This window comes from Lethenteron reissneri, chromosome 69 (assembly GCF_015708825.2).
Source record: "Lethenteron reissneri isolate LAM-NWPU_2019-01 chromosome 69, ASM1570882v1, whole genome shotgun sequence".
NCBI classification, from domain to species: Eukaryota; Metazoa; Chordata; class Hyperoartia; order Petromyzontiformes; family Petromyzontidae; genus Lethenteron; species Lethenteron reissneri.
This window is the reverse complement of record NC_083847.1, coordinates 8,071,925-8,084,424: the sequence shown is the minus strand read 5'-3', so window position 1 is coordinate 8,084,424 and position 12,500 is coordinate 8,071,925. Positions and strand designations below refer to the sequence as shown.

Sequence of the window (12,500 nt, the reverse complement as noted above, 5' to 3'; positions counted from 1 at the left end):
GGGTGGCCGTGGGGGTGGGTGACCGTGTGGGTGGGTGGGGTTCACGCTGGCCGTGTGGGTGGGTGGCCGTGTGGGTGGGTGACCGTGTGGGTGGGTGGGGTTCACGCTGGCCGTGTGGGTGGGTGGCCGTGTGGGTGGGTGACCGTGTGGGTGGGTGGGGTTCACGCTGGCCGTGTGGGTGGGTGGCCGTGTGGGTGGGTGACCGTGTGGGTGGGTGGGGTTCACGCTGGCCGTGTGGGTGGGTGGCCGTGTGGGTGGGTGACCGTGTGGGTGGGTGGGGTTCACGCTGGCCGTGTGGGTGGGTGGCCGTGTGGGTGGGTGACCGTGTGAGTGGGTGGGGTTCACGGTGGCCGTGTGGGTGGGTGGCCGTGTGGGTGGGTGACCGTGTGGGTGGGTGGGGTTCACGCTGGCCGTGTGGGTGGGTGGCCGTGTGGGTGGGTGACCGTGTGGGTGGGTGGGGTTCACGGTGGCCGTGTGGGTGGGTGGGGTTCACGGTGACCGTGTGGGTGGGTGGGGTTCACGGTGGCCGTGTGGGTGGGTGGGGTTCACGGTGGCCGTGTGGGTGGGTGGGGTTCACGGTGGCCGTGTGGGTGGGTGGGGTTCACGGTGGCCGTGTGGGTGGTGGGTTACGCTGGCCGTGTGGGGTTCACGTGGCCGTGTGGGTGGGTGGGTTCACGGTGGCCGTGTGGGTGGGTGGGGTTCACGGTGGCCGTGTGGGTGGGTGGGGTTCACGGTGGCCGTGTGGGTGGGTGGGGTTCACGGTGGCCGTGTGGGTGGGTGGGGTTCACGGTGGCCGTGTGGGTGGCTGTGTGGTGGGTGGGGTCACGGTGGCCGTGTGGGTGGGTGGGGTTCACGGTGGCCGTGTGGGGGGTGGGGTTCACGGTGGCCGTGTGGGTGGGTGGGGTTCACCGGTGGCCGTGTGGGGGGTGGGGTTCACGGTGGCCGTGTGGGTGGGTGGGGTTCACGGTGGCCGTGTGGGTGGGGTTCACGGTGGCCGTTGTGGGTGGGTGGGTGGGGTTCATGGTGGCCGTGTGGGTGGGGGGGGGTTCACGGTGGCCGTGTGGGTGGGTGGGGTTCACGGTGGCCGTGTGGTGGGGTTCACGGTGGCCGTGTGGGTGTGTGGGTGGGTGGGTGGCCGTGTGGGTGGGTGTGTGGGTGGGTGGGTGGCTGTGTGGGTGGGTGTGTGGGTGGTGTGTGGGTGGGTGGGTGGCTGTGTGGGTGGGTGGGTGGCTGTGTGGGTGGCTGTGTGGCTGTGTGGGTGGGTGGCTGTGTGGGTGGGTGGGGTTCACGCTGGCCGTGTGGGGTGTGGGTGGGTGGGTGGCTGTGTGTGGGTGGGTGGGTGTGTGGGTGGGTGGCTGTGTGGTGGGTGGGTGTGTGGGTGGGTGGGTGAGTGGCTGTGTGTGTGGTGGGTGTGTGGGTGGGTGTGTGGGTGGGTGGGGTTCACGCTGGCCGTGTGGGTGGGTGGGGTTCACGGTGGCCGTGTGGCTGTGTGGGTGGGTGGGGTTCACGCTGGCCGTGTGGTGGGTGGGTGGGTGGCCGTGTGGGTGGGTGGGTTCACGGTGGCCGTGTGGCTGTGTGGGGGGGTGGGTTCACGCTGGCCGTGTGGGTGGGTGGGGTGGGTGGGTGGCCGTGTGGGTGGTGTGGGTGGGTGGCCGTGGTGGTGGGTGGGGGGTGGCCGTGTGGGTGGGTGGGTGGGTGGCCGTGTGGGTGGGTGGGTGGGTGGCCGTGTGGGTGGGTGGGTGGGGTGGCTGTGTGGGTGGGTGGCCGTGTGCGTGGGTGACCGTGTGGGTGGGTGGGTGGGGTTCACGCTGGCCGTGTGGGTGGGTGGGTGGGTGGGTGCAGTGTGGGTGGGCTGGGGTGGCCGTGTGGGTGGGTGGGTGTGTGGGTGGGTGGGTGTGTGGGTGGGTGGGTGTGTGGGTGGGTGTGTGGGTGGGTGGGGTTCACGCTGGCCGTGTGGGTGGGTGGGGTTCACGCTGGCCGTGGGGGTGGGTGGGTGGGTGGGTGGCCGTGTGGGTGGGTGGGTGTGTGGGTGGGTGTGTGGAGTGGGTGGGGTTCACGCTGGCCGTGTGGGTGGGTGGGGTTTCACGCTGGCCGTGTGGTGGGTGGGTGGGGGGTGGGTGGGTGGCCGTGTGGGTGGGTGGCCGTGTGGGTGGGTGGGTGTGTGGGTGGGTGGGTGTGTGGGTGGGTGTGTGGGTGGGTGGGGTTCACGCTGGCCGTGTGGGTGGGTGGGGTTCACGCTGGCCGTGTGGGTGGGTGGGTGGGTGGGTGGCCGTGTGGGGTGGGTGGGTGGGTGGGTGGCCGTGTGGGTGGATGGGGTTCACGGTGGCCGTGTGGCTGTGTGGGTGGGTGGGGTTCACGCTGGCCGTGTGGGTGGGGTGGGTGGGTGGCCGTGTGGGTGGGTGGGTGGGTGGCTGTGTGGGTGGGTGGGTGGGTGGCTGTGTGGGTGGCTGTGTGGGTGGGTGGCCGTGTGCGTGGGTGACCGTGTGGGTGGGTGGGTGGGGTTCACGCTGGCCGTGTGGGTGGGTGGGTGGCCGTGTGGGTGGCCGTGTGGGTGGGTGGGTGGCCGTGTGGGTGGGTGGGTGTGTGGGTGGGTGTGTGGGTGGGTGGGGTTCACGCTGGCCGTGTGGGTGGGTGGGGTTCACGATGGCCGTGTGGGTGGGTGGGTGGGTGGGTGGCCGTGTGGGTGGGTGGCCGTGTGGGTGGGTGGCCGTGTGGGTGGGTGGGTGTGTGGGTGGGTGTGTGGGTGGGTGGGGTTCACGCTGGCCGTGTGTGTGGGTGGGTGGGTGGGTGGCTGTGTGTGTGGCCGTGTGGGTGGGTGGGGTTCACGCTGGCCGTGTGGGTGGGTGGGTGGGTGGGTGGCCGTGTGGGTGGGTGGGTGTGTGGGTGGGTGTGTGGGTGGGTGTGGTGGTGTGGGTGGGGGTTCACGCTGGCCGTGTGGGTGGGTGGGGTTCACGCTGGCCGTGTGGGTGGGTGGGTGTGTGGGTGGCCGTGTGGGTGGGTGGCCGTGTGGGTGGGTGGCCGTGTGGGTGGGTGGGTGTGTGGGTGGGTGTGTGGGTGGGTGGGGTTCACGCTGGCCGTGTGTGTGGGTGGGTGGGTGGGTGGCTGTGTGTGTGGCCGTGTGGGTGGGTGGGGTTCACGCTGGCCGTGTGGGTAGGTGGGTGGGTGGGTGTGTGGGTGGGTGGGTGTGTGGGTGGGTGTGTGCGTGGGTGGGGTTCACGCTGGCCGTGTGTGTGGGTGGGTGGGTGGGTGGCTGTGTGTGTGGCCGTGTGGGTGGGTGGGGTTCACGCTGGCCGTGTGGGTGGGTGGGTGGGTGGCCGTGTGGGTGGGTGGGTGTGTGGGTGGGTGTGTGCGTGGGTGGGGTTCACGCTGGCCGTGTGGGTGGGTGGGTGGGTGGCCGTGTGGGTGGGTGGGTGTGTGTGGGTGGGTGTGGGTGGGTGTGTGCGTGGGTGGGGTCACGCTGGCCGTGTGGGTGGGTGGGTGGGTGGCCGTGTGGGTGGGTGGGTGTGTGGGTGGGTGGGTGTGTGGGTGGGTGTGTGCGTGGGTGGGGTTCACGGTGGCCGTGTCTCTCCCCCAGCTGCATCTGTCTCTGTCTCTGACCGCTGGCTCTGAGGAGAGGAAGAGTGGAGGAGGTGGAGGTGGAGGAGGTGGAGGAGGTGGTGGAGGAGGTGGAGGAGGTGGTGGAGGAGGTGGAGGAGGTGGTGGAGGAGGTGGAGGAGGTGGAGGAGGTGGAGGAGGAGGGGGAGCTGAACTTCCCATCGAGAGCTTGAACATTCTCCTGCAGAACATCGGAGCGACGCTCACAGACACCCACGGCCTGGTGTTCAAGTACGGGCTGACACTCGTTCACTCAGTCACTCAGTCACTCAGTCACTCACTCAGTCACTCACTCAGTCACTCAGTCAGTCACTCACTCAGTCACACAGTCACTCACTCACTCAGTCACTCACTCAGTCACTCAGTCAGCCAGTCACTCACTCGCTCACTCACTCACACACTCACTCAGTCACTCAGCCAGTCACTCAGTCACTCACTCAGTCACACAGTCACTCACTCACTCAGTCACTCACTCAGTCAGCCAGTCACTCACTCGCTCACTCACTCACACACTCACTCAGTCACTCAGCCAGTCACTCAGTCACTCAGTCAGCCAGTCACTCACTCGCTCACTCACTCACACACTCACTCAGTCACTCAGTCACTCACTCAGTCACTCAGTCACACAGTCACTCACTCGCTCACTCACTCACACACTCACTCAGTCACTCAGCCAGTCACTCAGTCACTCACTCAGTCACACAATCACTCACTCACTCAGTCACTCACTCAGTCAGCCAGTCACTCACTCGCTCACTCACTCACACACTCACTCAGTCACTCAGCCAGTCACTCAGTCACTCACTCAGTCACTCAGTCAGCCAGTCACTCAGTCACACAGTCACTCACTCACTCAGTCACTCACTCAGTCACTCAGTCAGCCAGTCACTCACTCGCTCACTCACTCACTCACACACTCACTCAGTCACTCAGTCAGTCACTCAGTCACACAGCCAGTCACACAGTCAGTCAGTCACTCAGTCACTCACTCAGTCACACAGTCACTCACTCAGTCACTCAGCCAGTCACTCACTCAGCTAGACACTCAGTCACACAGCCAGTCACTCAGTCAGTCACTCAGTCACTCAGTCACTCACTCAGTCACACGGTCACTCACTCAGTCACTCACTCAGTCACTCAGTCAGCCAGTCACTCACTCGCTCACTCACTCACACACTCACTCAGTCACTCAGCCAGTCACTCAGTCACTCACTCAGTCACACAGTTACTCACTCGCTCACTCACTCACACACTCACTCAGTCACTCAGCCAGTCACTCAGTCACTCACTCAGTCACACAATCACTCACTCACTCAGTCACTCACTCAGTCAGCCAGTCACTCACTCGCTCACTCACTCACACACTCACTCAGTCACTCAGCCAGTCACTCAGTCACTCAGTCAGCCAGTCACTCAGTCACACAGTCACTCACTCACTCAGTCACTCACTCAGTCACTCAGTCAGCCAGTCACTCACTCGCTCACTCACTCACTCACACACTCACTCAGTCACTCAGCCAGTCACTCAGTCAGTCAGCCACTCAGTCAGTCAGCCACTCAGTCAGTCAGCCACTCTGCCAGTCACTCAGTCACTCACTCACTCACTCAGTCACTCACTCAGTCACTCACTCAGTCACTCACTCAGTCACTCAGCCAGTCACTCACTCAGTCACTCAGCCACTCACGCAGTCACTCAGCCAGTCACTCAGTCAGTCACTCAGTCACTCACTCACTCAGTCACTCACTCACTCAGTCACTCACTCAGTCACACAGTCACTCACTCACTCACTCAGTCACTCACTCAGTCACTCACTCAGCCACTCACGCAGTCACTCAGCCACTCACGCAGTCACTCAGCCACTCACTCGCTCAGTCACTCAGCCACTCAGTCACTCAGCAAGTCACTCACTCAGTCACTCAGCCACTCGCTCAGTCACTCAGTCACTCACTCAGTCACTTACTCACTCACTCACTCAGCCACTCAGTCACTCAGTCACTCACTCAGTCACTCAGTCAGCCAGTCAATCACTCAGTCACTCAGTCACTCACTCACTCAGTCATTCACTCAGCCACTCGCTCAGTCACTCACTCACTCAGTCATTCACTCAGCCACTCACTCAGTCACTCAGCCAGTCACTCAGTCAGTCACTCACTCAGTCAGTCACTCAGTCACTCACTCAGTCAGTCACTCAGTCACTTGCTCAGTCACTCACTCAGTCAGTCACTCAGCCAGTCACTCAGTCAGTCACTCACTCAGTCAGTCACTCAGTCACTCGCTCAGTCACTCACTCAGTCAGTCACTCACTCACTCGCTCAGTCACTCACTCACTCGCTCAGCCAGTCACTCAGTCACTCACTCACTCAGCCACTCACTCACTCAGCCACTCACTCGCTCAGTCACTCACTCAGTCACTCAACCAGTCACTCAGCCAGTCACTCAGCCAGTCACTCAGTGATGTTGATGTTGGTGATGTTGGTGATGGTGATGATGTTGGTGATGGTAGTGCAGGATGGTGGTGATAGTGGTGATGTTGATGGTGGTGATGTTGATCGTGGTGATGGTGGTGATGTTGATGTTGGTGATGTTGATTATGTTGGTGATGGAGGTGGTGATGTTGATGATGATGTTGGTGATGTTGATGGTGGTTGTTGATGGTGGTGATGTTGGTAATGTTGATGTTGGTGATGGTGGTGATGTTGGTGATGGTAGTGTAGGATGGTGGTGATGGTGGTGATGTTGATGGTGGTGATGTTGATGTTGGTGATGGTGGTTGTTGATGGTGGTGATGTTGATGATGTTGGTGATGTTGATGTTGGTGATGTTGGTGTTGATGATGTTGGTGATGTTGATGTTGGTGATGTTAGTGTTGATGGTGTTGATGATGTTGATGGTGATGATGATGTTGATGATGTTGGTGATGGTGGTGATGTTGGTGATGATTGTGATGATGGTGATGGTGATGATGTTGATGTTGGTGATGATGATGGTGATGTTGTTGATGTTGTTGATGTTGGTGATGATGATGATGTTGGTGATGGTGATGATGTTGATGTTGGTGCAGGATGGCGTATTTCCAAGTGAGCTACGAGTTCTCAACGCTGCAGAAACTTCTCACTGACGCCACAAAACACTACACCAACCAGGTAGTCACCCACTACTCACCCACACACTCACCCACTCACCTACTCACCCACACACTCACTCACACACTCACCTACTCACCCACACACTCACACACTCACTCACCCACACACTCACCTACTCACCCACACACTCACTCACCTACTCACCCAAACACTCACCTAATCACTCACACACTCACTCTCCTACTCACTCACCTACTTACTCACCCACACACTCACACACTCACCCACTCACTCACACACTCACTCACTCACCTACTCACCCACACACTCACCCACACACTCACTCACACACTCACCTACTCACCAACTCACCCACACACTCACTCACCTACTCACCCACATACTCACTCACCCACTCACTCACCTACTCACTCATCCACTCACCTACTCACTCACCTACACACTCACTCACTCACCTACTCACCCACACACTCACTAACCTACTTACTCACCTACTCACTCACTCACCTACTCACCCACACACTCACTCACCTACTCACTCACTCACCTACTCACTCACCTACTCACCCATACACTCACTCACCCACACACTCACCCACTCACTCACCCACACACACTCACTCACCCACCCACTCACCCACACACTCACTCACCTACTCACTCACCCACTCACTCACCCACTCACTCACCTACTCACCAACTCACCCACACACTCACTCACTCACCTACTCACCCACACACTCACTCACCCACACACTCACTCACCCACTCACTCACCTACTCACTCATCCACTCACCTACTCACTCACCTACACACTCACTCACCCACCCACTCACCCACACACTCACCTACTCACTCACCTACTCACTCACCTACTCACTCACCCACCCACTCACCCACCCACACACTCACCCACCCACTTACCCACACACTCACCTACTCACCCACCCACACACTCACCTACTCACTCGCTCACTCACCCATAATGTACAGTGTGTGTGCCTGTTTGTGTGTATAGTGTGTGTGTCTGTCTGTCTGTGTGTGTGTCTGTGTGTGTGTGCATAATGTATAGTGTCTGTGTGTGTGTCTGTGTGTGTATCTGTCTGTGTGTGTGTCTGTGTGTGTGTGTATAATGTGTAATGTCTGTGTGTGTATCTGTCTGTGTGTGTGTGTCTGTTTGTGTGTCTATGTATAATGTATAGTGTGTGTGTCTGTGTGTGTGTGTATAATGTATAATGTGCGTGTGTCTGTGTATATAATGTACTAGCATAAGTACCCGGCGTTGCCCGGGTGAAAAATATATTTATTAATAACCTTACATATATACACAGATGGGCTGCTACCCCTGCCCCCCCCCCCCCCCCCCAGCCACGATCTCCTCGGCCGCTGTGCAGTAGTATGTACGGCCTATAGTGTGGTGGGGTGTCGAGGCCTAGTAGCGTGCAGAGCCTCTGGCCTCGCCTAAATTGCCCACCCGGCTGAGGCTGAACCGGGGCCGTTACCCCCCCCCCCCACGCTACAATAATACTGTCTAATCGCTATAATTTTATTATCTACCGACCCTATAATAGTAATTGCACACATTGGGGTGGCGGGGGAGTGAAGAGGACGTGAAACTTTGATGAATTTACCTCAGAGTCGCGTGGTGGGTGTCGAGGCCTAGTACCGTGCAGAGCCTCTGGCCTCGCCTAAATTGCCCACCCGGCTGAGGCTGAACCGGGGCCGTTACCCCCCCCCCCCGCGCTACAATAATACTGTCTAATCGCTATAATTTTATTATCTACCGACCCTATAATAGTAATTGCACACATTGGGGTGGCGGGGGAGTGAAGAGGACGTGAAACTTTGATGAATTTACCTCAGAGTCGCGTGGTGGGTGTCGAGGCCTAGTACCGTGCAGAGCCTCTGGCCTCGCCTAAATTGCCCACCCGGCTGAGGCTGAACCGGGGCCGTTACCCCCCCCCCCCGCGCTACAATAATACTGTCTAATCGCTATAATTTTATTATCTACCGACCCTATAATAGTAATTGCACACATTGGGGTGGCGGGGGAGTGAAGAGGACGTGAAACTTTGATGAATTTACCTCAGAGTCGCGTGGTGGGTGTCGAGGCCTAGTACCGTGCAGAGCCTCTGGCCTCGCCTAAATTGCCCACCCGGCTGAGGCTGGGTACGGGTGCTGTTCCCCCCCCCCCCGCGCTACAATAATACTGTCTAATCGCTATAATTTTATTATCTACGGAGCCTATAATAGTAATTGCACACATTGGGGTGGGATGGGAGTGAAGAGGACGTGAAACTTTGATGAATTTACCTCAGAGTCGCGTGTTAATGCGTGCGCATATTTTTTACGGGAATTAAAAATGGCGTCCACCCCGCAGCGAATGCGTCGCTACCCGTTGCCAGGGGCAACCGCCGTGGAAAACCAAACGGACCAATCGCGTCTCACAAATCCCTCACATTTCGTCCAATGAAACTGCGTATGGTCCGGCGACACGCAGACAGACAGACACACACACAGACACACACACAGACAGACAGACCGACAGACAGACAGATTTGCGATTTTATATATATAGATAGTCTGTGTGTGTGTGTCTGTGTGTGTCTGTGTGTGTGTAGTTCAGTAGGGGAGCAGTAGTGTAGTAGTGGTTAGCGCTACGCTGCGCTACGAACCTGGTGACCCGAGTTTGATTCCCGTTCACGGCCGACACCAGTGACGATTATCTGAACCGGTCCTGGGCCTCCCCTAGGTCGACTCAGCCTCAAATGAGTACCTGGTGCGGTGTGTAAACATCGCCACTGGGGAGACAAAGGCGGTCGGGCGTGGTGCTGGCCACCCACCCCCTCGTGTGCCGTTCCGGCCTTCATAGGTGCTCGCTAACAGCACTTGCCCCTACAGTCTGTTAAGGCTACACGGGGGATCTTTGTATCTTTGTAGTTCATCAGGCAGGCGTACGTGCTGCTGCTGGGTCTGTGTGTGTGTCTGTGTGTATAATGTATAGTGTGTGTCTGTGTGTATAATGTATAGTGTGTGTGTGTGTGTGTAGTTCATCAGGCAGGCGTACGTGCTGCTGCTGGGTCTGTGTGTGTGTATCTGTGTGTGTCTGTATAATGTATAGTGCCTGTGTGTCTGTGTGTGTGTCTGTGTGTGTGTGTAGTTCATCAGGCAGGCGTATGTGCTGCTGCTGTGTCTGTGTGTGTATCTGTGTCTGTGTGTGTATCTGTGTCTGTGTGTATAATGTATAATGTGTGTGTCTGTGTGTATAATGTATAGTGTGTGTGTGTGTCTGTGTGTGTGTGTGTAGTTCATCAGGCAGGCGTACGTGCTGCTGCTGGGCCTGTGTGTGTGTATCTGTGTCTGTGTGTGTGTCTGTGTGTGTGTGTATCTGTGTCTGTGTGTATAATGTATAGTGCCTGTGTGTGTGTCTGTGTGTGTCTGTGTGTGTCTGTGTGTGTGTGTATAATGTATAGTGCCTGTGTGTGTGTGTGTGTCTGTGTGTGTCTGTGTGTGTCTGTGTGTATAATGTATAGTGTCTGTGTGTGTGTGTAGTTCATCAGGCAGGCGTACGTGCTGCTGCTGGGTCTGGACGTGATGGGTAACCCCGTGGCTCTGCTGCGAGGACTCTCAGAGGGAGTTGAAAGTCTCTTCTACGAACCTTACCAGGTGAGACACGCGGGGAGAGACACGCGGAGAGAGACACACGGGGAGAGACACGGGGGGAGAGACACGGGGAGAGACACGAGGAGAGAGACACACGGGGAGAGACACGGAGAGACACGGGGGGAGAGACACGGGGAGAGACACGAGGAGAGAGACACACGGGGAGAGACACGGAGAGACACACGGGGAGAGGACACGGGGGGGGAGACACGGGGAGAGACACGGGGGGGGGAGACACGGAGACACGGGAAGAGACACGGGGAGAGACACGGGGAGACACACGGGCAGAGACACGGGGGGGGGAGACACGGAGACACGGGGAGACACACGGGGAGACACACGGGGAGAGACACGGGGGGAGACACGGGGGGAGTCACGCGGAGAGAGGACACACGGGGAGAGAAACGGAGAGACGCACGGGGAGAGACACGGGGGGGGGGGGGAGACACGGAGACACGGGGAGAGACACGGGGAGAGACACGGGGAGACACACGGGGAGAGACACGGGGGGGAGACACGGAGACACGGGGAGAGACACGGGGAGAGACACACGGGGAGAGACACGGAGAGACACGGGAAGAGACACGGGGGGAGTCACGCGGAGAGAGACACACGGGGGAGAGACACGGAGAGACGCACGGGGAGAGACACGGGGGGGGGGGAGACAACGGAGACACGGGGAGAGACACGGGGAGAGACACGGGGAGACACACGGGGAGAGACACGGGGAGAGACACACGGGGAGAGACACGGAGACACGGGGGGAGACACGGGGGGAGTCACGCGGAGAGAGACACACGGGGAGAGACACGGAGAGACGCACGGGGAGAGACACGGGGGGGGGGGGAGACACGGAGACACGGGGAGAGACATGGGGAGAGACACGGGGAGACACACGGGGAGAGACACGGGGAGAGACACACGGGGAGAGACACGGAGACACGGGGGGAGACACGGGGGGAGTCACGCGGAGAGAGACACACGGGGGAGAGACACGGAGAGACGCACGGGGAGAGACACGGGGGGGGGTGGGAGACACGGAGACACGGGGAGAGACACGGGGAGAGACACGGGGAGACACACGGGGAGAGACACGTGGGGGAGACACGGGGGGAGACACGGGGAGAGACACACGGGGAGAGACACGGGGGGAGACACACAGGGAGACACACGGAGAGAGACACACGGGGAGAGACACGGAGAGACGCACGGGAGAGACACGGGGGGAGACACGCGGAGAGACACGCGGGAAGACATGGAGAGAGACACGGGGAGAGACACGGAGAGACACACGGGGAGAGACACGGAGAGACGCGGGGAGACATGGAGAGAGACACGGGGAGACAGACGGGGAGACACGGAGAGACGCACGGGGAGAGACACGGAGACACGGAGAGACACACGGGGAGACACACGGGGAGACACGAGGAGAGACACGGGGAGAGACACGGGGAGACACGGGGAGAGACACGGAGAGACGCACGGGGAGACACGCGGGGAGAGACACGGGGAGAGACACGGGGAGAGACACGGAGAGACATGGGGGGGGGAGACATGGAGGGACACGGGGGGGGAGACACGGAGACACACGGAGAGACACGGGGAGAGACACGGTGAGACACGGGGGGAGACACGGGGAGACAGACGGGGGAGAGAGATGGAGAGAGACATGGGGAGACACACGGAGAGACACACGGAGAGACACGGGGAGAGACACACGGAGACACACGGAGAGACACGGGGAGACACGGGGGGAGACACACGGGGGGAGAGACACGGGGAGAGACACGGGGGGAGAGACACGGGGAGAGACACGGGGAGAGACACGGGGAGACATGGAGAGAGACACGGGGAGACACACGGGGAGACACACGGGGAGAGCCACGGGGTTCATGATGGCTGTGTGGTTATGCTGATGGCGATGATGATGGTGGTGATGATGATGTTGTTGATGGTGGTGGTGGTGATGATGATGATGGTGGTGGTGATGATGGTGGTGATGTTGATGATGTTGTTGTTGATGGTGATGATGGTGGTGTTGATGATGTTGATGATGTTGTTGACGGTGATGATGTTGTTGTTGATGATGTTGTTGTTGATGATGGATGTTGGATGTGTTGATGATGGTGATGAT

At 59.2% G+C, this 12,500-nt stretch overlaps 1 protein-coding gene across 1 annotated transcript in view; it reads left to right on the top strand.

Moving 5' to 3' along the window:
* Positions 1–10,344, top strand: part of LOC133360692 (protein no-on-transient A-like) — a 13,105-nt gene extending 2,761 nt beyond the window's left edge. The window contains exons 2-5 of the mRNA XM_061579482.1: positions 3,575–3,825; positions 6,657–6,738; positions 9,644–9,678; positions 10,335–10,344. Of these exons, the coding sequence (XP_061435466.1) occupies positions 3,575–3,825; positions 6,657–6,738; positions 9,644–9,678; positions 10,335–10,344 (378 nt within the window). The remainder of the gene's footprint in view (positions 1–3,574; positions 3,826–6,656; positions 6,739–9,643; positions 9,679–10,334) is intronic.
* Positions 10,345–12,500: the final 2,156 nt, after the last annotated feature.